General features: G+C 37.9%; 1 protein-coding gene across 2 annotated transcripts in view; it reads left to right on the top strand.

Moving 5' to 3' along the window:
* SLC22A5 (solute carrier family 22 member 5) overlaps positions 1-27,026 on the top strand; it is a 703,827-nt gene extending 676,801 nt beyond the window's left edge. For both annotated transcript variants that reach the window (XM_044069191.1, XM_044069190.1), the window contains 2 exons: positions 16,128-16,263; positions 25,526-27,026. In XM_044069191.1, the coding sequence (XP_043925126.1) occupies positions 16,128-16,263; positions 25,526-25,625 (236 nt within the window). In that variant the 3' untranslated portion in view covers positions 25,626-27,026. The remainder of the gene's footprint in view (positions 1-16,127; positions 16,264-25,525) is intronic.
* Positions 27,027-27,227: the final 201 nt, after the last annotated feature.

The following is a 27,227-nucleotide window of genomic DNA, read 5'->3' as shown; positions in this document are numbered from 1 at the left end:
ACATTAATGATCTTAATACCAGCCACATCTTCTCATGGCCCTAACAAAGTTCTTATGAACCAGTCAGAAGTACTGCCAATAATGCCAGTGGGATGTTTTGACAAATATAGGAATCAATGACTACATTGGACACAATAAATTTAGCAGAAATGTCTGCTAAATCAGTTAGACCGCCCACCAGCTTAACAAGCAGAGAGCAACCAGTTTCTAAACCCATCAATGAACATAGCACTTTGGATGTTTCACCTTCCATTCAACGATTGGCTGGTTCACAGAATAAAGACACTCCGTTGGCTTTTCAGCCTTCCCAGAAACCTGCTTGTTTGAAACTACCGGAACAAGTGCAGGAAAGACAGCAGAGTGTATTGAGAGGGCGTTCGGTACAGAAAAAGACAGAGAAGAGTCAGGGTGGTTCCTGTTCCAACCACAAACTACGGAAGTGAGTACATCCACACTTAAAACTATTGTTAACCTTTTAAACTATGAAATTATACCAGCTACGGTATTATTGCTGCAGAAGGGATTGAGTTTTATACCGGCTGGTTTGGACACAGTAACTGATGCATTAACTGATTTAAAATTATTTTGCAGAGAGCTGGACTTGAAATTAACTTTCTGTGATACTTTGTGTATACAGCGAACTGGATGTAGACGTAAAAGTACATTGATTCCTATAAGTCATCCAATTGTTTGTGCATTTAATAATATTTGTGAAATACAAATTAGAGAATTATATGAGAAAGGCCGATTTGGTAAGTTTTATAATTTGACTAATGAGGAGCTTATGGCTTTAACAATATTGAAGAACCATGATGAAATCATTATAAAAGAGGCCGAGAAGTGTGGTGCGATTGTACTAATGAATAGAATGGATTATTTTTTTAATATGAATGCATTGTTGAATGATGGAGATATCTTTGTTGAAAAACTGGCTTAGATATTAAGCAAGTGATAAGCCGGGTTAATATGAATATTTATGATTTACTGCTCATGAAAGATATTGATCTAGATACATTTCATTTTTTACAGTACCTGCACCCGTTATATCGGCCTTATATGGCCTTCCTAAAATACACAAGTCACTTACAAATCCACTCATGAGACCAATTGTCTCTGGACGTGGTTGGCTTACTGAGCCTATCTCAATTTACTTACATTGCCTTTCACCTTATTTGAGATACGTACAAAGTTATATCAAGGACACTCCTGATTTCCTAACTAGTTTGGACACATGGTTTTATGACACAGATGCAACCAATTTCATTATGGTTACAATGGACATTTTTACTGTAATTCCCAATCAATATGAAATAGCAGCTATCATAAAAGTGTTATGTGAAAGAGGGTTATTAGATGGACGTCGTATTGAAACCATTTGTGAACTACTTAAAGTGGTCCTTGAAAATAATGTTTTCATGTTCAACAATAAGTATTACCATCAGGTATCTGGTGTTGCTATGGGCACTTTGGTGGCCAATACCTATGCAACATTGGTATTAGATTGTTGGGAATGTGAAATTATTTTTAACAGTATTGTACCTCTGTCAGACAAAATCTGTTTTTTTAAACGTTTTGTGGACGAGTCTTTTTTATATGGAAAGGCAGTAGAAAAGAACTGGATGACTATGTAGAAATGCTGAATGGTAGCACTGATTTTTTAAAGTTTTCTATGGCATGCTCTTCAAACAAAATACATTTTTTGGATGTGACATTACATTTTGATGGTAATGATATACATACCACCGTATATAAAAAACCTATACATGGTAATAAATATCTGCATAAAAAAGTATGCATGCTCCACATATCTTCAGAGGAATAATGAAGTCTCAAATGAAACATTTAAGTCGATTGAGCACTGATATTAATCTTTTTCAACATCAAGCAGATTAGATGGACAAACTATTGATAGATAAGGGGTTATGATCCCAACATGATTACATGCTACTATAATGAAATAGTTAGATTATGGGATGGTGATGCTAGTCCATACTTCAAGGACAGAAGAAATACTACTGATATAGCATCTGCTACCCCTGATATTTGTGTACAACTTCGATATGTACCAACATATAATAGAAGTACTTCACAAATACAGAAAATTATCTCTGGCAATTGGCCCATATTACAGGCCTTACCAGATTTGAAGAAATTTATTAACCCTACACCTAGGTTTGCATTTAGAAACAGTGCTAATTTGAAGCAATAATTATGCTATAAAGATATAAAGGGGAGTATGAATTTAACCAGGATAAAAAAATATGGTACTTTTCCAATTGTTGCTGCACTTATATTGATAAAGATGTGAATTATTTTGATACACAAACTGGAAAAAGATTTGAATTCAAATGTGCTGCAATTGTAATAGCACTAACATTGTATACCTGGCTACGTGCAAAAAATGTAACTGTTTCTATGTAGGTAAGTCTAATAGAAGACTTAAGGATAGAATAATAGAACATAATTCTGACATTAGACGAAAGATCTTGACAAATGCTCTAGCTAGGCATGTAAATGAGACTAATCTAGAGCATGGTTTTATGTTTAAAGTTATTGGCAATATAACCAAGGACAATAGGTGGGGTGATATAAACGCTAAATTAGAATTGAGTGAATATAAATGGATACTCCTTTTATCTGCAGATAAATTACCTGGTTTAAATCAAATGATATCATTGAAACCGATTTTAAAACAGAGACATAATTGCCTACATTAATTTTTATGTATTATATGTTGGGACTTGTACAATATTTCATTATTATATATATTTTTAAAAAAAGGACTGTGATGTTTCTTTAACAGTATGTGATGAATTTCTATTGGCTGTGGTTTAATCAATGTCTGTATAAATAGTTTTAAGTAGGTGCATTTAGCTAATACTGATGAAGGGTGTTTAACCTGAAAGCTTTGTTCTTATAATTAAATATTACGCTACTCAGTTCGTCTTTGCCTTAATACATTTTTTGTCAGAACTGTGTTTCACCTAAATCCGTGATTGTCTTGCTGCAGTTTCTAGAAAGTCACAGGTAGTCCTAAATGTGATTTCTTTCTTCATTTTAGGAGTTTCTGTATGAGCTACCCCCATCTATATAGCTTGATTTAGAGGCTGCATTTTAGATATTCCATAAAAGATGGCACAGAACATCCAGTTATTGGCTGCTTCATTAAAAGAGGTTGAACTGATTTTGGCACTGCCGCTTAAAAACCTTTTACTTTGTCAAATGCTTGACTCATCTACAACTTCTGAAGAAGAGGAGCTTCATTTGTTCTGAAAAGTCTGTACAATGAAGACTGGCCAAAAAAGTGGATGTGATATAATACTTAATTTTTGAGGGCTTTGATACAGAGTTGAGAAACAAGACATAGTGTCTTATGCTTAGAGGTGAAGGGGATACACTTGTGATAGAAAAACATAGCTATATGATAAGAAGATGCACCTACATAAGTAGAAATTGTAATTGCATGTTACCAGCTGTATCTTATCCATTGTCATTGGAGAGCTAGAACATCTCCAGAGACTTAGTAGACACAAGTCAGAGAACTAATTCTGGGGAGAACACCATTGTAGATAATAAGAAAAAAGGAAAATGACCTAGAAGGGGACAGCATGAATAGAGCACTGTTGGATGGACTGAACACATGGGGAGAGATTTGTGAAGTGCACAAGATGATGGGTAACTGGCCGAAGGAGCTTTGGGATGGCAGATGGTGTGATGTCCACCAGAGAATGATGGCCATACAAATGAGGTTATAGAAACTAGAGGTAGTAATGCACTGGGTAATCAAGAAAAGACAGAATGGGTCTGAAGAGGGGAGGCAGCAGGAAGTCCTTAGACAAGAAGGGGTGAAAATAGGGGTAGCAGAAAGGCAGAAAGAAGGCAAGAGGACCTGGTCAGAAGTGTGTGGAGGAGTACAGGTACAGGGTAAGGTGAAAGGAGAAAGTGTGAGATGCAGTCACAAAGTAGAGGACAGGAAAAGGAAGTCAAGTTGGCATGACAAGTGCATGCTGCAAGGACAGGTGATGAAGTGAGATGGAAACAGGTGGCCATGCAGGAGCCAGTAACACAAAGTGCAGGAGGAGTGAGGCAGGACGGTACACTCAAACAGATAGGAAAAGCAGAGAATGTAAGGATGCCTTCTAAATAGCATGAAACATGACTTATCAGGCCCTCTGGAACTGCTGTTTAACTATAGTCTTCAAAGAGGCTTCATGCCTCATGAATAGACAACAGAAAAAGTCATCCCTCTGCACAAACATATACCATCTACAGACCCTGGAAACTACAGACCATAAGTCTCATTAGTCTCATATGCAAAGCCATGGAAAGAATTATCATGGAAATGATCAATAATGACATAGGAAACCTCTAGACACTGGACCTAACCCAGTTTAGTTTCGTCAAAGGCAAGTCTTGCTTACACAACCTGGTGGACTTCTTAACTTTAAGAAGGTCAACAAAGCAATGGATGAGAACAAAATGGTTCACACTGCCTACCCTGACCTGGCCAAGGAATTTGATCCAATACCCCACTTGAGCATTGTTGACAAACTCGTGTGGTTTGGTACAAACTCATATGTCACCCGGTGGATAGCCAACTGGGTCACAGACAGGACCCAGGAAGTTAAAATTGAGGAGTCCACCTCTACAAAGAGGCCAGTCACAAGCGGAGTCCCTTAGTGATCGGTCCTAGGACTGCTCCTTTTTAGCATTTATTTCTCTGAAGTCAAGGCCAATGTCACTGGCCTCTGGCTGACTAAATTTGCAAATGATTGCAAATTAGGAGAGGTCATAGACTGCCCCTCTGACACAGATTTTGACCAGGAAGGGCTGACACAGAGAACTAACTGGTGTCAGTGCCATGGACAAAAACTAAATGTCAATAAATGCATTATGGTATTCTTTGGGACATCATCCACCCTTGGTAACTATCATATTGACAACACACCCCTAAGAGTTGACCCAGTAGTCAAGGACTTGGGGGCAGACAGACAGTAATCTAGCCTTTGACCATCATTTGTCTACAGTAGTGAAGAAATCTTTCTATACTGTGCAACTTATAAACAAAGGCATGTCATCTATGGTCAAGGAAGTCATTATTCCACTATATTTGGCATTCACCAGACCTATTATTGAGTACAATGCCCCCTTTGGTATGTACCTAACTAGGCCCATCCAACAACTGGAACATCCCCAGAGGTTCCTCACTAAATGAATCCTGGGTGTAAGTAGCATGTCTTATGCAGAACACCTCAAGGCCCTATCCCTGTATTCTGTCTTCTAAAGGCTGTTGAGAGGATCAATGCCTGGCATACAAAGCACTGTTGGACCCCCCACCCTGATGGACCTCCTACATATCTGCAAAATAAACAGCCCCAGAATCCTAAAGATTTAAACCCTGCCTGTAATGTAAATAGGACTTGCTGGAGAGACAGATATGTATCCCAGAGACTACCCCTTTTCTGGAACAATCTCCCCATCCATGTGAAGCAGAGTTCCTCAGTAACTCGTGTCATGTGTAACTTGGACAGTTGGATGAGAAACAGGAAATTCATCCTTGGTTTGGCATCTGTGTCTCTAATGCACAAAGGCAGCCTGTAAATTGTTCATCTCCCAGGCCCCTGCTTGTAAATGTTTCATCTGCCAAGCCCCTGCTTATACTTATCAAGGGTATCAGAACTTGTCAGAGATTTTGGATGGAAGGCTAGGCTTAAAAAAGGCCCTTGCGTTCATTAGCCTAGTAAATACCTAAGAACATAGACAGAGATGGAGACTGTGGGGACTAAACAGTGGAGAAGACTTGTAAGAAGGGTATAGTAGGGATAAGAAATGAATCAGCTGCAACACTGTCAGGAAAATGATCAGTATAGGCAGTTAGGAAGTCTGGATTAGTGGAAGTAGATGAATAAATGGTTGCAATACAAGTAATGGCATGGGACAGGACATGAAGAAGGTGAGGGCCACTGGGCTAACAGAAATGAGAGTTTGGTAATTGGAGGCTTAGTCTGCAAGGGGATTGAGATCTTTAGCAAGGGAAAAAGGGAGAAACTAACGTATGCTGAAGCCAGACTTGGTACTTGGGCATAGTAAGACAATAGAGGTTGTAGCAGAGGTCATGACAAATAGGAAGAGATGACACGTGTAAACAAATGACCTTTCAGATGAAACAGTTATGATAATGGACAGTGCCAAGGAGGTAGCAGAGTAATGCCATGATATGGACAGCCACAATTTACCCTTCTCAGAACTGTTAGCTGAGCCAGCAGTTAATATACTGAACATGAATAGGACTTTGGAATATAATGACTGGCTATGACATTGGAGAAGGAAGAGGAGCTTACAAAAGTAGGTCTGTGAAAGACATGGGATTGAGGTCACCTCTGTGCCACTGGAAGATTGCTTCCTGCATGAAAGGGGGAGCAGTGGTGCATAGAGCTAAGCTAGAAAGATGCAGTGGGGGTGACTTTCACAGAAGCAGAAGTGAGTACTGAGGAAGGTGATAGAAGGAGAAATAAATGCAGATAGTACAAGAACAAACATGAGTGACTTGGAATGTGGCACCCTTCTAATGGCTTACATCCGAACGCCTTCCAGCAGCTTGATGTTATCTCCTGTTAAGGTTTGTAGAAGTACGCACAGTACTTGGAGGTTCAACATGAAGATGTGTCTGAAGAACACGTGCCTTTTCTGTAATTTTAGAGTCTTATAATCATGTGGATACACCCCAGAATTCTGTTTGCTTCTACTGCCTTCTCAACATTTTCTTAGTGGTCTAGTCCGCATGTGGTCTACACTCCCATATTGCCAACATTGGTTCCCTTTAAGTTATACTTCACACCAAAAGAGTTGTGACCTAGATGCATTACTTTGCACTGGTCTGCACTGAACCACAGTTTCCATATTGTGCTCACTTGAGCACCCTTACCAGATCTTTCCTAAAACTGTTTCCCCCCATCCTGTGCTGCACATATCTTTGTCAGTAGAGAAGAGGTTGACATATTTCCCTCTTTCTTCATGTATATGGGAAATAGAAATGCTAAGGAGTAACACACTCAGAACCATCCTCCGAGGTAACTTCACTTGTCACTTTCTTTATTGTAATTATTGTCCTTCTAATGACAATCTGTCAGTATCCTACCTTTCAGCCATACAACAGTTTGCTTCCTTTTTATTTTTTTCCCTCCATCTCTGTCCACAGCTGGCCATCAGCTCCTCTCCAGTCCTCATTCACCGTGTCTACCTTGCCTTCAGGAGGTTCATGCGAGCTTCTATACGTGAGCATCCTCCCACCTACGTATTATACTCATAGCTCACATGCAGCAAACCTGTCCAGCATCACTCCCTCTAGGATGGGTGAAGTGATATCAGACGCTTACTCCCATCCTCCCCCAATTGGACCCTCCCACACCTGTGCCCTAGTCAAATATGTGTTTTCACTGGTGCAGCCAGGTCTTTATCTGGGTCTACTGCTCTACATTGAAAATATACTTCTTCGAAATACAGCAGTAGACCCTACACTTCAGCAAAAGTCCACTTTCATTGATGTCTAGTTCCTCAGGCTACCCAAAAAAAAACACTAAAACATGTTTTTGCAGGGGGGGCAAGCCCCCCCTGCACCCCCCATGTGGGGGGGGCTGTGCCCCCCACACCCCCTACTTAAATATACCAACTCCGAGATCGCACTACAGCAGGGCAAAGGGAATAATTTCATTCTGCACTGTAGTGTGACTGCCGAAGTCAATGTTCGAAGTTTCACTACTTCGAACAAGTGGACTTGGTGAAGTGGGGTTCGAAGTAGTGAAACTTCAAACATATTGATGGATCCCCTTTATCCATATGTAATGTGGGGGATTTGGTCCCACTTCCTCCCTTAACCATATGTACCACAAGGGCTTTGGTCCCACTTCCTCAGTTTTGATCCTCTTCTTAACCCTCCAGTTTTCAAGCAGCTGCCAGAGTGAGCCTAGAACAAAAACTTTGTTGAAATCCAAGCAGATTATGCCTAGCAGTACTCCCTTGCCAGGTTCTTCTGTAACCCAGACATAATCCACATAATTGCTAAAGTCTGGAATTCTTGAGATTAAAATGATCCTAACTTAATTTAGGGATGTCCAATGGCATAGTGAGTAGCTTTGTTGCCTCACAACAAGAGGTTCTGTGGTCCGTTTCTTGGCTAGGATACCTTTAGTGCAGAGTCTGCATGTCCTCCCTGTATTTGCATGGATTTTTTCTGGGGACTCTAGTTTTCTCCCAAATTCTAAAGACTTGCAGAGTGTATATGATAGAGCAGAGAAGCCAGACACTTAGCTTCCATTCTCTACTTGCCTAGTAAACTCTGTGATTGGAAATGACTGTTATAGGGTCACTCTAGGAGTCAGATATGACTCAGTGCCAATGGATGGGTGGAACTTTTTTTCCCCCAAGGGTTTCATAAATAGACCCAGTGCGAGAGTATTGTAATACTAGTTTACAAGAGTGTTTTGGGTTCAGATACTGTTATTGAACAGGACTATGAAATGTTACTGACTGACATTTATGCACCTACTAGCTTGCCTGTCTTCAGATTTTATAGGGTTTTATCATCGTCTAGCCATGAACATTGCATTTCATGATCAATGGTTAAAAATAAAAGACCAGCTATACTGCTAGAGGATTTTCAACCATCCATCTGTTGAGTACAACACTGTCTTAACATTACACAAAAAAGTCAGCAATAATCCACAGAACAAACGCTCAATCAAATAAATAAAAAGTAGAAACTCTAACAAATGACTGATAGAGCGATAATGCTTCTTCAGACCTATAAAAACAGCAAATAAATGCATATATATATATATATATATATATATATATATATATATATATATATATATATATATACATATATATATATATATATATATATATATATATATATATACAATAATGAATTCAAAGCACCCAATGGCAAAACATGATCAATTAAGTCCAATATTACTTAAAAACACAGTTCATCCTAAAATTTATCCACAACACATAAAATACAGATAAAATAAAGAATAATAGTGTGGACAAATAAACTAATATAACAACACATTCTATCAATAAACAAGAGATCCTACCAAAAAAATACAATAAACCTGACTAAACAATTATTTGGGTATCCTACATTTTTTTAAAAAAGGCTTAATGGACGCTTTTTCATTGAGCCCAAGACCTCTGTCAGCTCTTAGTATAATCATCCAATTTGTCTCTCTAAATTCAGTATGATTACGTATGTCACCCATACGTATACTAGGAGTAATGATATCAATAACTCTAAATGAGAACTGGTGTAACTCTCCATGTTCCATAACATGTTTAGAAAGGGCATTATGCACAATGCCCTTCCTAATGCTGTAAATATGTTCCCTAATTCTTTCACGTAGGGACCGATTAGTTTTCCCTACATAAAATGAACTGCAGATGGTACACTGGGCAAGATGTACCACATTAGAAGTCCTACAATCCGCATTCACATTAAAGGAGAAACTTCTATTTAAATCAGGGTGATCAAAAGTCTCCGACCTATTGATGAAACCACAAAAATTACAGCCCCCACATGGCACAGTGATACCTATTCTAACAAAATCACTTTTCAAACTTCTATCACTACACAATATTCTCTTTAGATTCAGTTTATTCCTAAAAATAAATGAAGGACTAGGACCAACAATACCACTTAACTCAGGATCTACTTGTAGAAGTTTCTCTTAATGTGAATACGGATTGTAGGTCTTCTAATGTGGTATATCTCTCCCAGTGTACCATCTGCAGTTCATTTTACGTAGGGAAAACTAATCGGTCCCTACGTGAAAGAATTAGGGAACATATTTACAGCATTAGGAAGGGCATTGTGCATAAAGCCCTTTCTAAACATATTACGGAACATGGAGAGTTACACCAGTTCTCATTTAGAGTTATTGATATCATTACTCCTAGTATACGTATGGGTGACATACGTAATCATACTGAATTTAGAGAGACAAATTGGATGATCATACTAAGAGCTGACAGAGGTCTTGGGCTCAATGAAAAAGCATCCATTAAGCCTTTTTTAAAAAAATGTAGGATACCCAAATAATTGTTTAGTCAGGTTTATTGTATTTTTTTGGTAAGATCTCTTGTTTATTGATAGAATGTGTTGTTATATTAGTTTATTTGCCCACCCTATTATTCTTTATTTTATCTGTATTTTATGTGTTGTGGGTAAATTTTAGGATGAACTGTGTTTTTAAGTAATATGGGACTTAATTGGTCATGTTTTGCCATTGGGTGCTTTGAATTCATTATTGTGTGTATATATATATATATATATATATATATATATATATATATATATATGAATGTATTTATTTGCTGTTTTTATAGGTCTGAAGAAGCATTATATGCAAAAGCGCTTACCTCTTACATGTTACAATAAATGTTTTAAGAAAGAGTTTTTATGCTGCCTTGGTCGCTCTATCAGTCATTTGTTGGAGTTTCTACTGTCTTAACTTTACTCATTGTGTAGTTGAATTCCTAGACATAGTTAACTCCATTAATTATGCTCCATTAAATACCTCGCCACAAGAGTGGAAAAGTACAGGTTATAGTGTTAACCACTGTCCCTAGTTTAAACTGCAGTGACAGCAATCCCTGGGAAATCGACCATTTAAACATTCTATTTACAATTCCAGGCATTCTTGTAGTGTATTTATAAGTACTTTTATATTTTTACAAAAAAAAAAAAAACAATGTGGCAGAAGTTACACACTATAAAGAACATAGACCAGCTTCCTATTTGTTAAGATTCTCATCTTAGTGATGGATGCAGTTAAAGAAGATTTTTGTGACTTGCTTGGGGAAAAAAGTGTGTTTACAAAATGTAAGAGAGAAACTGATGTTATCAGTTTATTTCACCAGAATACAAAAACTGAACTGCTTAATATAAAAAAGCATAAGCATTATATTTATAGGAAATATAAGATCAGAAAAAGCAAACTGATTTTTAACATTCCCACCAGTAAACTAAAAAAGGCAAATGCTGGTGTGAAAGTAAAATTTGACAATCATCTTGCCAATCAGAATGACAAAAGGAAAAGCTTTTTTCAGTATATCATCTGACGTTTTTGAAGTCCTTTCTATGGTCAGACTTATTTTTCCATGAAAGTAGTCTTGTAGAGAACCATCAAAAATAGTTACTATTTAAACAGATATTTTACAAAAGTAGCCAGAACATGGCTTACACACCACATCATTCGGTAGATGCCAGTTGCCGAATTAAAAATAATGGCAGTATCTGTGCAGCATTATAACGGGTGAATAAAAACACCAGTAAGGGTCCAAATAATACCTCTGGCTGTGTGCTTCATGTAATGAAAGGTGTTTTGACTTAAACCTTGAGATATGTTTAATTGGATTTCCCTGCATTAAGTCCAGTTCCAGAACAATGAGTTAAACTTTTCCAAGTTTTACATTCTGAAAATTGTTACTCACAAACCTTTAAAAAAACACAAAATGAATTTGTTGTCCCCACCAAATTATGTATACCAACTTCATTGTTACACTACAGTGGAGAAAAGTAGAAACAAATACTGAAAGTGCATCACCAGGTTGTACAATCCAATTAATTGTGGTTAAACTGTTTGAATCAAGAGAGGTCGCAACAGTTGACAGAGCAACCTTATCTCATGCAGAACATGAGACAAGTAGATTGATGATGATGAAGCTAGCCATGTTCTAAAATCAACAATAAACAGCCATTCATTGGAAGAGGCAGCAGGAAAATGTAGGTATGCCATTTAATTCATTATTATAGGGGAATAGTACTCAAGGGCTGTAAGTTTGCCAGTATAGTTCAACTTCATAAAGGTGGATATATAGACCTGACCCAGAATTACCTTTGTATTAGTTTGACCACTGTTCTTTGTGCGTTCATTTAAAAGATATTGGTAAGTTTGTTGATGACATTCAAAGTGTATTCTCCAGCAAACGACTCATAAAGATGATTGTTTTTAGGGTTGAGCAATTCTAACATGCTTAGTGGATTTTAATAAGCCAGTATCTGCTACTCACAATATGGATTTACCATCCTACTCATACACTTAGTTCTATCGAAGGCTTTTGACTCACTGCCACATGATGTCATCATTAGCTGCATAATAACATTGAAAGTCAACAATTTTGTTGTAGAGCGCTAGCCAAAAAGTTTATTCAAGTACCATTGCTTGGTAATAGTTCAAACTGTGTCAGCATGGATCAAAGAGTTGCTGAAGGATTGATACTAGGACTCGTGAGTTTAATCTTGTCGTTTCATTTATTCCTACAGCTTGAAATTCCTGGCTGGCTGGGGTATGTTGATGACATCATGACTAGGGCTGTGGTTGTCTTCAAAACATGGCTTTATTACACTAATTAGTTGCAATATTCATATTCAGTCTTTGCTAATGCATAAGGATTTAGGAGTCCGGCATAAGTAAGGTTATCTATTTCTTTCTTTCTGTGCCTGAAGCGTTGATGCTTCCCATGTGCTTCTGTGGTCATTTGACTACAAGCCAGAAACTGCACTAGTATTACCTAGAAGAAGTGTATAGTATATGGAGCAACAGTCATTCAGTCCAGCCACCCACATGAAAAGGCATAAGTAAGATGAAGTTACATCTCTTTACAAAAGATGATATTGTTCAGAGTGGCAAGGCAAGGGACTAGCAGGAGTGAATCTCAGGTGATGTGAGGGTCAGTGACAGATAACAGGGCAAAAGTAGTGGATCAAATGTTCTGCTGTGACCAGAACCTCCCTCTTCAAGGATTTTTCCAGTAGACAGTCTATGGCTCCTTTTGCCCATTGATCATCAGGAGTACTGCTGTTTACATTGTGCTGTTTTGTCAAATCTTAAAATACTAGTTTTATAAATCATTTTTTCACATTATCGATACCTTAATACATTGCAGTTTGCTTTATTGAAGAGACTATATTTTAGAGGAAGATTGTGATTCTGAAAAAAGAGAAGAGCGTAGTTCCTTCCCCACCTTTCCTCTAATTTTATACAACTTCAGATATTTATACAGAGATTGGAGGTATAAGGGCAGACTCTGTACATTGGGGGTACGGGGTACCTGTCATTTGATCAAACAGCACTGTTGTCTAGCTTTGAACAATCAAAGAAAAACAGCAAAACACCATTCGCCAACAGTGGCATTTTCTTTTTTCTCCAGTGTTGTGTTGCATCAGAGTAGCTATGTGTAAGTTTGGGGGCACAGTTGGGCTTGCCCGCTGCAAAAAGGTTAACTCTGGGGTTTAGCAAAAATTAATTTTTTTTTTTGTTTTTGATCATTCAGAATCTGATGTTGAAAAATAATAAAGTAGTGTTTTCTGGGATCTTGTTGTGTAGTTTGTTATGGTTATGGATTTACTATCATTGGCTATTTTAGTTGCAGTATTTTTAGTTCAAAAAAGAAAGTGAGATTCAGTGTTTCATTAATGACTTTTGCCCATGATTTAGTTGCCAAGCTTACACTCCTTCGATCTTGATGAGTGGAGCATTACCAGAAACCACCCTACCTAGTGGGTCCTAGCAGTCTGACACTCATGGCTCATCTCTTGTGAATTTATTGCCTTATATTTTGGTTAAGCTCATGCCACCACAGTATTGGAGCTAAGACAGAAGATTGTTTCCATCTGTCTGTCTCTAATTCATCCTCCACCCCATGGATTCTACAATGGAAATGAATAACAAGGGTGTCCCATATCACCTCCTGGGCATCCTTCTTTAAAGAGGCCTCTTTAGACTTGCCAGAAGGCCTTCTGACCCCTCACAAAAGGTACCAGACCAGTTTCTTTTGTTAGAAGGATAAGGAACCATAGATCATTCCTTTTGTAGAAGCTGCCCTGAATAATGCTGCTTATACAGTCTTAAAGAGTCCAGGAGAAGGTCCCTGCAGAAAGCAGATACTCTCTCTACTACTTCCCGCACACAGTAGAAGGACTTCCTGTCCATGTAACCCAAACTGATTCCTTTGTAATCTGTTTTGTCTCAGATATATCCCAGGGACCACAGTGCTCCTTTTAAGGAGTCCAGAGCTTTGCACTGGCCAAAGAAATAATGTTACTCTCAACCACTTTAAGCTTAAGATCCTTTATCTATCTTAATTCCATCCTATTTATATGCCTTCCTTGTGGACCAAGCTACGGGTGACTGTTGGAGCAGTGAGACTTTCTACACTAAACATCCCTCTCAAGAATTCTTTAGGAGGATTTTTCTCTGTGGAAAAGAGTGCTCAGGCTTCAGATGTATTTTTTTCCTTTACCTTTTGCTTTAGGTCTTTATGAAGAATGACTTTGCAGTTTTTAAAAGTGACGTTTTCCTTGCTGAGTCATCTCTTTGAACTAGTTGATATAACCAAAGGTCGTCTTTCCTCCCAAAAAATGAGAATAAGGGGAAGAAACTGGTGCATACCATGGATGTGCAGTTATAACTAAGATATAGTATGATTTAGCCAGCCTGACGGTGCTGAGACAGGGCATCCATTTGTAAGCTTGACCAGTGGGGATAGGTTGAAGCAGTCGAAGACCAGCTCTCCTATCCCAGGGGGATGGGGAGGTGATGATGCCCTGATGACATTGCCCTAGCTGCATCTATAACTAGGAATAATGACTACCCCCCCCCTCCCCCAATTGCTTGCCAAGTATGATGGCTCCTGGGCTCCATGCTTGTCAGTCCCCATTTAATGTCTTGATCTTCAGAGTCTAAACAATGAGTACAACTGAGTTTGACTTCCCAAGCATTAGGGCAGCCAATGTGGTGAACGGTCACATCTAGAGATACCCAGCAAGGAGTCACTGGGGGATTTAAGGACAAGCAAGCACTGAAGCCAGAGAGAACATAGCTTGGGATGGGGCTGACTGACGAGTTTAAAAAAAAAGTGTAGTGCAAGTTGAGCAGAATAAAAGGTGTCAAGAAATCTGACAGGCTGTTTGCATTTTATTAAAAAGAAAGAAAGAAAAAAAGACCAGCTATTCTGTGATGAAACAAGCCATATCAAAGAGGGCTTGCCCATTATGTTACCATAATTTACGAAAAATGTTAAAAACACTGCTAAGTACTATCATGGCACATATCTGGTATGACCGCTTCTACTTGTTTTAAGAATGTATTTGTTCAGGATGTGTGGGAAGTGTTGTCATGGAGGCTCAGCAAGCGTTCTATAAATGCCATAAGCTGGATGCCCATTTCAGAAGCACAGCAGGCTTTGGCAGGGCATTGCCCAGGGAATCTCCTTTTTAACTATTCACCAAATTAGATTACATTTGCAGTTCTGCTTAAGTGTCTGCCCATTTTAACAATACTACTGTAAGACCAGCATTTGACTATATATCTTTGTAAGTTATTCACCATAACAGCAGATCTTCAAGGGAGAAGTACCCACTTTTTAATCTGTGTTTGATATTAAATTCTCTTCATCATACGAGCCGCATGGGGCAGATGCATTTCCCTCATGTAGCAGGAAGTTTGACAGCTTGAAAAAACAGGTCAGATAATAACTGATGTCAATGAGAAGATTCATTTTTGCTAAACAAAATCTCCTTTAAAGATCTACTTTTATGGTGAGTTATTTCACACAATTGTACTTTCATACTGCAATAATATGTCCTCAGGATTCCACTCGTAAGGTGATTGTGTACATATTAATGTAGTTTATTCACTGAAATTATGCAGCAGTGCAAATCATATACCACAGTGCATTCTTTTTAAGGTTATGGAGAAAGATAATTTATGGTATTTGGAAATGTTTTGGGTAGGTCAGCAGAAATCTTATAGAAAAACTTGGATGTAGGTTTATGATTGATCTACAGTGGTTGTGAGCTGCACAGGAGGATTCAGTACTCTGGCAAGCACTTTTGTCTGTCACTTTATTTTAGCAGCTTGTAAAGGGCATCTGTATTTTACTTTTAAAACTGAATACTTTATTTGATTTAAAGTGCAGTTTTCTTAAAAGCTGACTGTATGTAAAACAAAAATATATATATTTATTTGAGATTATTCTGTAAGTATGGCTACTTTATTGTATTTGATTTGTCTTGCAGTTAGTAGAGGTTAATAACTGCTATGTTTGTCTTGTTTTACCAGGCCAGTATGATGAGTATTTACCGTACATCCTAATGGGAAGCCTCACTGTACTGTCAGGCATTTTGACTATTTTTCTTCCTGAAAGTTTTGGCATTCCACTTCCAGATACAATTGACCAAATGCAAATGGTAAAAGGGTAAGCGCTGAATGTGAAATATTGTATTAAGATTTAGCACTCCGATACTTATCACGTCTTATGAAATTCATTGCACATCCCTTTGATGCTTCTTGACACTCTTAGCAAAGTATACCAATATATCAGGAAGATTTTTTTTTCACATTTTTTTTCTTTAACTCACAGTCCTTTTGCATTGGGCAAATCTCGATTTAACCTATGGTGCATACAGATCTTTAATTTATCTTCTATTCTCATTAGTCTGTTTAAAGACTTTAATATAATTGCACCCTTTTGTTTGATTTTTTATTTTTTTTGGCGTGGTAGAAGGAAGTAGTACATCATGACTTTCTGTGGATTTATTTATATCCCCATAGTGGCCCAGATTAAATCTGAGATTTTTATAATTTAATACTGTCAAACTGTAAACTGAACTGCTGTTTTAATATGGTAAACAATTGACTGACATGTCAAAGTTATTACACCAAATTACAGGGAAGCTCTCCAGTGCTTCAGGAAGAAAGTTGTATTCCCCTGTCACTCCCATATTGATTTTAGTAAACTAGCTATAAAATAATGTTTATGTTTGCGACAGTCTAAAGACAATTTAAAGAATAGCTTGTCTGGTATAAGTGATACTTTTGACAAGAAACCTAGAAAAAATTGTACATGAAATGAGCACCAGAGTGAACAAAATGTTGGGAGTCAAGAAGGAGCTCATGGCAGTGGGAGTCATCCATAAAATAAGAATGGAAAAAAGTTTGGGTTTGACTGTTTTGGTACAAATGTGGAGCATTTATTGGCTGCTGTTTACATGAACCCCAGACAGTTACATGCAAATGAACATATTTTAAGAGATTGGGGCTTTTAGGAGATTGTGATCAGGTGGTTTGTAAACAATCTGATACCATATTGTCTGTGCAACATAAAATAATGTTGTGAGGAAACGTATAATCATTTGTGCATACACGTCATTGATGCTGCTATAACTTGGTTTAAGTGGAAAATAAGGCACAGAGAAAAAAAAAATACGCAGTTTGGGTTCCAGAGAGGGAATAAGGCAAAATATACGCAAGCCAAACTGAAATATGGAGTGGTTTCTCTTCAGAGCATATTGATGTGAGCAAAGCGTAGCATCTTCCTTCAGCAGTCCGAGAAATGTCTACGAGATAACCTTGTATTATTATAATTAAATCTGAATCTTAGCTTTTGAAAAAAACATTTATGGTCTCAACTGTATATAAAAAAAGGATAAAAGATAAAAAAAAAATTAAGGAAGAAAATTATTTTTTTTTTATTTTATCATTATTATCGTGGGCAAACTACCAAGTAGCTACTTTGATTGTTTTTTTCTTTTTTTTATTATGCCATGAGGAAATGATGTGCCAACAGTATCTCTTAAGTTGATGCATCCTGTGCTTTGAAGGCTTTGATTGGGTGAGACTGTTTGTAGATCCTTTGGTAGCACTGGACATAGTCTTTAAGTTTAAAGTTCAGGAGGCTGATGTACAGTGGGTATAAAAAGTTTACACACCCCTGTTAAAATGCCAGGTTTATGTGATATAAAAAAATTAGACCACAATAAATCATTTCAAAATATTTCCCACCTTTAATGTGACCTATAACCTGGACAATTCATTTGAAAAACAAACAAATATGTTAGGAGAAAAAAATAAAAAAATAAAAAACGTACAATAAGCTGGTTGCATAAGTGTGCACACCCTTAAACTACTACTTTGTTGAAGCACCTTTTGATTTAATTACAACATTCGGTCTTCTTTATTAACAAGGCACATCTTGACTTGACAATATTTGCCTCCTTGCAGAAGCGCTCCAAGTCTGTCATATTGCGAGGGCATCTCTTGTGCACGGCCCTCTTCAGGTCATCCCACAGATTTTCTATTGGATTTAGGTCTGGACTCTGGCTGGGCCATTCCAAAACTTTAATTTTCTTCTGGTGAAGCCATTTGTTTGTTGATTTGGATGTATGCTTGGGGTCATTGTTTTGCTGAAAGGTGAAATTCCTCTTCATCTTCAGCTTTCTAGCAGACGCCTGAAGGTTTTGGGCCAAAAGTGACTGGTATTTGGAACTGTTCATAATTCCCTCCACCTTGACTAAAGCCCCAGTTCCAGCTGAAGAAAAGCAACCCCAAAGATGGTACTGCCACCACCATGCTTCACCATGGGGATGTGTTCTTTTGGTGATGCGAAGTGTTGTTTTTGTGCCAAATATACCTTTTGGAATTGTGGCCAAAAGGTTCAACCTTGGTCTCATCAGACCATAACACATTTTTCCACGTGCTTTTGGGAGATTTGATGTATTGTTTTGCAAATTTTAGCCAGGCCTGGATGTTTTTCTGTGCAAGAAAAGGCTTCCATCTTGCAACCCTACCCCATAGTCCAGACATATGGAGCATACAGGAGATTGTTGTCACATGTAGTACACAACCAGTACTTGCCAGAAATTCCTGCAGCTCCTTCAGTGTTGCTGTAGGTCTCTTGGCAGCCTCCCTGACTAGTCTGTCTTTTCTTTTCATCAATTTTGGAGGGACATCCAGTTCTTTGCAACGTCACTGTTGTCCCATATTTTCTCCACTTTTTCATGACTGTCTTCACTGTGTTCTATGGTATATCCAATGCTGTGGATTTTTTTTTCTCCTAACTGATACCTTTCAACAATGAGATCCCTTGTATGCTTTGTCAGCTCTCTGCAAACCATGGCTTTTGCTGTAGCAGGCAACTGAGTAAATGTCAGGAAAATCCTACTAGGACAGCTGAACTTTTAGGGTTAATCAGCGTCTCTTTAATAGTAAGAAGACTGTAGAAAGAAAATTTACTAATGGAAAGGCAGTTTTAGTCAGAACTAACCATTATTTGATTTTTACAGACTTGCAGTGTTATAAAAATGTTGTAGCAATTTTAAAGAATTGGGTCAGAAGATTAAGGAGTGGCTGGGAAGGTGAGAGAGAGATACCTGGCAGTGGAGTTATTATAGGATAGCAGTACCAGAACACTTGTGCCTGTTAGCTGGGTAAGGAAGATCTTGCATTGGATGCACTGATTTGTGACTGACGTGAATAATCCCCCTTTATTTCAAAGTAGCTGAAATGATTAAAGTTGGTTTGCATTGTAATGAATCCTATTTTATATGTTATCCGTAAAATATTACAGCTTTTAAGTGTATCTTAACATTTTGGAGTGTTTTCCTGTTGGTATAAATGAGCCTGAGTTTTGGTAAAACACTTTGATAAAAATGTGATAGTATATAGCTCATTTTAATATGAGAATAGTAAAGTAAGGTTAAATTTGTAAAGGTGCACCTGTCATAATTATGTTTTTCTGTGTTGTGCAATTTTCGGTTCTATATAAGTCAGGGTTGTATGTGTTTGTGCATTTGTCATGCAGTGATGATGTAAATCAATTTATGATTTTATAAAATGTATTTCATCAGGTTAAGTGCTACTTTGTCCATCAGCAGTGATATTGTAAGCTTGTTGCACTTATTTCATATTTCTGAAAACAATTAGCATTATGCTGAACAAAAATCACAAGTTGTAGCAATCAGTTACTGAGTGAGTCTTCAGCTAATGACAACAGTTAAGTTTAATGATGCTGACATTGTTGGTTCTTGAAATAAGAATGTCAAAGAAATTAATCTTAGGCTTCAGGATCTCTGTAGAGATAAGAACTCACCTGCCTAAATCTTGAAACTGTACATTCACCATCACCATCATCATCATCTTCCTTTTTCACTTTCTACATGGGGCTGGGAGGTCATGTCAGATGTTGCCATCTCTCTTTTCAGTCCCACTCTCCTACCTCTTTTGCCTTAATGTCGTAGATCTTCTCTTACACAATCTATCCTGATTGTCATAGATCTTCTCTTACACAATCTATCCTGATTGTCGCAGATCTTCTCTTACACAATCTATCCTGATTGTCATAGATCTTCTCTTACACAATCTATCCTGATTGCCACAGATCTTCTCTTACACAATCTATACTGATTGTCGCAGGTCTTCTCTTACACAATCTATCCCGATTGTCGCAGGTCTTCTCTTACACAATCTATCCTGATTGTCGTAGATCTTCTCTTACACAATCTATCCTGATTGTCGTAGATCTTCTCTTACACAATCTATCCTGATTGTCGTAGATCTTCTCTTACACAATCTGTCCTGATTGTCGCAGATCTTCTCGTACACAATCTATCCTGATTGTCGCAGGTCTTCTCTTACACAATCTATCCTGATTGTCGCAGGTCTTCTCTTACACAATCTATCCTGATTGTCGCAGATCTTCTCTTACACAATCTATCCTGATTGTCGCAGATCTTCTCTTACACAATCTATCCTGATTGTCGCAGGTCTTCTCTTACACAACCTATCCTGATTGTCGCAGGTCTTCTCTTACACAATCTATCCTGATTGTCGCAGGTCTTCTCTTACACAATCTATCCTGATTGTCGCAGATCTTCTCTTACACAATCTATCCTGATTGTCCCAGATCTTCTCTTACACAATCTATCCTGATTGTCGCAGATCTTCTCTTACACAATCTATCCTGATTGTCGCAGATCTTCTCTTACACAATCTATCCTGATTGTCATAGATCTTCTCTTACACAGTCTATCCACTTCTTTCCTGGACATCGTCATTTCCTCTCATCATCTTCCTGTTTGTCCCAAATCGTCTTCAGCAGATTGTCTCCTGTTTTTCTGCACATGCACCTGAACCACTGTAATCTGCTCTCTTTGACATTCTTTGCAATTGAAGCTACTTTGGCTTCTGCTCTGATGTCCTCATTTCTTCATCAGTCCCACAGTGTGCATCCTACCACCCATCTCAATCACTTAATCTCCATCACCTCTAGCTTCTTCAGCTGTTCTGCCTTTACTGCCCAGATTTCTGTACCGTACATTAGTGCTGATCATACCACTGTTTTGTACACCTTACTTTTCCACTTCTTTAGAATTCTTGCTATCATACACTAGCCCTAACGCTCTGTGCCAGTTGGCTGCATCCCCTCTGATTCTAGCTTTGATGTCCTCATTCAGAATTCTCTTCTCCTCAACCAGTCCTCCCAGATGCTTGAAGCTGTTTACCTGTTCCATGACTTTTCCTTCTATCTCAATTCTCAGCTTCTTCTGATTTCCCTCATTTGCTATCATTGCATATGTCTTGTATCTCAGTTTCATCCCATGTGGTTTCTGTTTTGCACTCCATTCCTCTGTCCTTTGTTGAAGTTCTTGCTCAGAGTCTGCCTGTAATGCCACATCATCTGAATACAGCAACTTTGTTGATCTGTCCCCTCTGACCTGTTTACTAATACCAGTTACTTCACGGCATTTTGCCTAAGATCAAGTGTAGTGTAGTACATCACTGGTATGGATAGCAGTGTGCTCAGAGCTGCACTGTGATGCATACCAAATCCCACTGGGAACATCTCTGTGAGACCAAACATTGTTTGTACCTGAGTCACTGGATCCTTGTACATAGCCTGCAATAAGTATATCAGGGCTTATGGACTCTGAACCACTGCAGGACTGATGAAATCGGTTATCTTGGGGCGTTGCTATATGCTTTCTCCAGGTATAGGAATGCCCAGTTGGACTCTGTCTTCATCGCTAACTTCTTCTCAAGTATCTGCCTTACTGCAAATGTCAGGTCAGTTGTGCTGCACCTGGAACTGGTCATCTCCCCTCTTATTTTCTACTAGTTTGCATATTTGTTTATCAACCACCCGCTCCAGACGTTTCATGCAGTGTGATGGCACTTTGATAACTCTACTGCCACAGTTGTGGATGTCCTGTTTGTTCTTGAATACTGGGATTAGTGTGCTTATTATCCAGTCATCTGGGGGGTATGCCTGTAAGTACCATCAGGAGCCATTTTTCACCTATCACATTCAACATCTTTATCATATTTGGTGTGCCATCATCTGAGCTTGTCGATTTCCCTGATTTAATTTTCCTTAGTGATGTTCTTACTTCTTCTCTGGTGGGCTCCTCCTCTTCTTTCATTGTAGGTTGTGAGTCTGAGGCAGTACAGCTTCTGTGGGGTTGGGGTTTTCTTTATTCAAAAGCTGCTGGAATTACTCTTGCTGTCTGTCTTTGATGTTCTGCAAACTGGTGAGCAGGTTGTTGCTTGCATCCGTTATGAAGGGTATCTGACTGTCTTCTTTATCTTTCTGCCTTTTCCTTGCAACCTGATAGTTTCTTTATGCTATCTACTGAGTCACTTTCCAGAAAATGGTAGAATGTCTGTGCCGCCTTTTTCTTTGTTATTGCAACTCCCCTCTTAGTCTCTTTGTTAGTCAACCAGTATTCATTCTTAGCCTGGTCCATCTTTTCCTATCTCCCACTTATTTGTGCACTCCTTCTTTTGATGACATCCTGGATTTCTGCATTCTGCAACCATCTTTCCTTAAGTACCTCGTTTTTATACCTGACTCAGCCACATATGTATATATTCTTTAGTCCTCATACATGCTATTTTGAGGCACTGCAATTCCTCTCCAACTCTGCCTTTGTAATTTCTCCATATCTTTTAGTTTTCTAATACCATGATGGCCATAGACCCCATTCCTAAGTCAAAGTACAATTAAAGTTCATGAAATTAGTACTTGATGTCAGCCAAAAGTGCTCTTTGCAGCACCTGTAATGTGCCCAGTAATGACTCCTTCTGCAATTCGTATGGAGTTACATGTATTGGTAGCTTATCTAAATATGATCCTAGACTCTCTTTTCTAAAACGACCTGTTGCTCCTACTACTATTGGAACCATCTGTGTATATTTCTTCCACATTGCTCTCATTTCTGCTTGCAAATCCTGATATTTTATGACTTTGTGTATCTCTGTACACAGGACACTGTAGTCACTTAGTGTGATGATTTCAATGATCGATGCTACCTTTGTCCTCTTTTCTTGGACCACTATATCCGGTTTTCTAGTATCAGTATTTTGAATGGTTAGCAATGGATGATCCCATGTGATATAGACGTCATCTTTTTCTATGATGCTTTGTGGCTAATGTTTCCAGTGTTTTTCAGCCACTTCAGTACCATAATGTTTGCACAATCCCCAGTGCAACAGTCTCGCCACATTATTATGCCTTTCAGTATACAGTCCTTCTGCCATTAGTATGTTGCAACCAGCAATGAGGTGTGCAACTGTTTCCAATTCTGTTTTACAAAACCTACATTTGTCTGTTTCTCCCACATGTTCAATGAACTTTGTAAACCAACATGTATGTAGCCCACTATCTTGTGCTGCCAATCCTTTCATCTCTTGGTTTAAATTTGTCTCTCCTTAACCATTCCTACATTCGTTCCTGATCAACGTGAGGTTCTTCCAGAAGTTTTCTACACTTGCAGCTATATTTATGCATTTTCCACATGTCTTGCCTTATCATCTGGTCCTTTACCTTATATTCTTTCTTTGTTTTTTTTTTGGCACATTCAATTGCTGCCTGTTTTTTATCCACCTGTGGTTTGATTTCCATTCCTGCTTGACACCAATATGATTCTGCTAGCCTAAGCAGAGAAGTAATCTTAGATTCGTTCTCCTCATGTTTCAAAACTTTCAGTACATTTGGGTCTTGTGAGGTCAGCAGATATGTGTGTGGAGTCCCATGCTTGCAGATCTATTCATGTAATCAATTTCAAGGAGGCACATCCCTCCTTCGGAATAGGGAATATATAATCTTGGTATGCACTGATTTTTATAATTCATTTGGTGAGCATGAAGCATTCTTCTTGTTTCCCTATCTAATCAATCCAGCATGTTTTGGGGCCAGTCATTCACTCCAAAACTGTAAGTTAGGACAGGAAGAGCAAATTGATTTATAGCTTGGATTTTCTTCCTAGATGTCAACACTGTTTTCAGGATTAATTTAAGTCTTCTAAAGTATTCCGTACTAAGTTTTATAAGCATTTGTTCATTATTGTTCATCCGTCATCAATTCCCAAATATTTATACACCCCCTCTTGCTCAAGTTCTTTTATATCACATTCTTGTCCCAAACTGATGTTCTCATGGTGCTGTAGTTTTCCTGCTTTAAAGGTTGCTTTTGCACATTTATCAAGACCAGATGACATTCTTATATCATCTGAAAAAGTTTTGACAACTTGCACTTGTGCTTTCAGTTCCTCATCTGATGAGCTATACAGTTTTAAATCATTGACAAAGAGAAGACGAGAAGTCTTTACACTGTTGTTTTCTAGGAGCCAAATTGTAGCCATGGCATAAGCTGTTAAGTAGACAGCTTAATGTGTAAAGGGCAAGGCAGAATAGTAGCGGTGACAGAGCTTCACCCTGGAATATCCCCTTTGAATTGTTATACCTGGAATAATTTGTCCTTTATCATGGCTGTGATGTGCATTCTGATTCTAAACAGTGTAGTTGAACTTCACATAAGCAAGCATCATATCTTGTTAGTTTTGAACTAGCTTAGCTTGTTGTTACAGTGGCAAGGCATCTCTTTGTGCCACTGGCAACCGGGGTTCAAATAGTGTCTCAGCTGTCAGAGGGCTGGACAGAGAAAGGTGAAACAAATGCTCGAAAGCTTGTTTGTTTTTTTCAGTGGAGTGATGGGGAGACATCACGATTGAAGAGATCCCACTTCCGGAATATCACTTAGTAGTGGGTAGGAGTTGGCTCCCAAGCTGAGTGCTGTCAGAGCACTTTGAGCAGGAAGCATGTGAGGGGTGGAATAGGATGTAGTGTGCACAACTGCATGTCACCTAAGAAAGGAGGCTTGCCCATTTTGATGGCACAACACAGTTTGACTTTTAACTCCACTGGTAGAAAATTAAAGATTAGGTAATACAAGAAAGGAATATTGATAGTAGAACACTACAGTTGTACCTAATGAGTCATAGTCTGTGAACTTTAGCTGCTACAGGACCATTGTATTCCTGATATAGCTTAGTCTGTAGTGTTGCCTATAATACATTTGCATTTACTTAAGAACTGTGATTATTTGAAGAAGTGTTTGTTTGTGTCTTATGACCTGTCATGAAATCACAGGACCACTGACTTTAAATGTGGCACTGTTTTCCATGTAAAATTAATGTAGTTATGTCGTATGACAGAGATGATTAATTTATTAATTTGATTCTACTGTTCAGTGAATGTTCATTTTAATGTACTTGTTTTTCTAAATAAGAATTAGTTGTTTTGACTTGTTTCCTTTGCTTTCCCAACCATTAACAGAAAACAGAAGTTATTTCTTAAAATTTGGGAAAATGTCTCTGATTAATCTTTTTTTATTTCTACTGCAGGGTGAAATATAAGCCTAGTAACACTGGCAAGCAGAAACATAAAGGAAGACAGGAAGATGAAGACGAGGATGAAATGGTCCTCAAGAAAACTGCTTTTTAACATTTAACTCTATATGGACTTGGAAGAGCCATTCAAGGGGAATTACTGCTCAGGCATTAATGTAGTGTTTTGCTTTAGGTGATCCAAAGACTGAATTGTACAAAAAATGATGCAAATGCTGCATTTGAAGACTGTTCTGGTTATTAGATGCCGTTTATTGTTGTATCTTACCAAAGTGCATTTACAAAACAAAACTGTATGCCTTTTAGTCTTATATCTTTAAACACATTGTACACTATTTCAATATTGAATTATAACAGACAAAATATTCATGAATGTACCAAGTTTGCCCTCTGTTCTGCTGTTAGATTTTAAATCTGTAAAGAATCACTGCCTCGCTGACATTATTTTTTCCACATTTCTTCCACAAGAATATACCTGTCTGCTCCAGGACAGAGCTATTACAAATTTTGTAAGACGTGGTATATCCGAATGGGAGAGGTACATTACTGTTACTGTAGATGCCTAGGGAAAAAAATCTAGCACTTTATCTCCAATGGCACATGGGCTAAAGCAAGCCTTAATATTATTGTAATCTGTATTTGTGGTGCTAAACTCTTGCACTAAGCTAATAATAACATTAATCACCATGTATGGGAATTTGAAATACAGCAAAATAGCACTAAGAGCCTGGTAAATCCCTTTCTTACATACTTCAGGACAGCAATATGAAAATGTTCTATGGTGCATATATTGTAATGTTTATAAAATGTGATAGTGTTGTCTTGATTAACTGTTGCAGTTTCAGTGTTAATTTTACATGAATCAATTGAGAAACACCCTATATAAATTTACATGTTATACAAGAAAGAAATAATGCATAATTTTTATGCAAATTGCCAAACTGAGCTATAATGTGTGGTAGTATGTTTTATAGTTCTCTGTATTTGTTGCTTAGTCCTTTATGTAGTGATAAAAAGCAGCCCACCCCCACTGTCTGCCACCATAACCTTTATAACAGTCTGCATACCAATGAGAGCATATATGCCGACCTTTAGTTTGGAAAGATAATCTCATTAGCACCATGCATGTTATGTGTTACTGAACTGTCTTATACTTGAAGTACTTAATTATGTCTGGTTTTTATACAAGTTAATTTAAATTGTACCATATTTACTGTTCATCTGAGAAGCACCTAGCTTGAATAGCTTCTCTTTCATCTCCTTCTCAATTTCTTATGCAGAGAGTAATTGTTTTTGCTGATTATTTTGTGTGTATATTTTTAATTTAAATTTCACCGTTTTTGTACTTGTGTGTAATTTTATTTGTTTAGTAACAAGAATACGTAAAATATTCGTCAGCGTGATACCTTCTGTTGTTCTGGACCATCTTTACCAAGCTGTGCTACTAATCAGGTTTAAATTTAATATACAAAATATTCCATAAAAAATGGTTACTATTCTTTTTTTGTAGTTTGTGATAACATATGTAAAGATTCCTCATACAGCTGTATATGAATAATTTCAGTCATCAGAAGTCTCCTTGCATTTGTATAATTTTTCCTAAACATAAATATTGTATGTTCACATCTTCAGAGTGTCTCCGACAAGTGTAGCACCCAATTAGTAATGATGATGTTTCATACAGATTTGTATTTGGAGG

Source organism: Protopterus annectens, chromosome 4.part0 (assembly GCF_019279795.1).
Source record: "Protopterus annectens isolate FY-2018-M chromosome 4.part0, PAN1.0, whole genome shotgun sequence".
NCBI classification, from domain to species: Eukaryota; Metazoa; Chordata; order Ceratodontiformes; family Protopteridae; genus Protopterus; species Protopterus annectens.
This window is presented reverse-complemented; position numbering and strand designations above follow the sequence as displayed.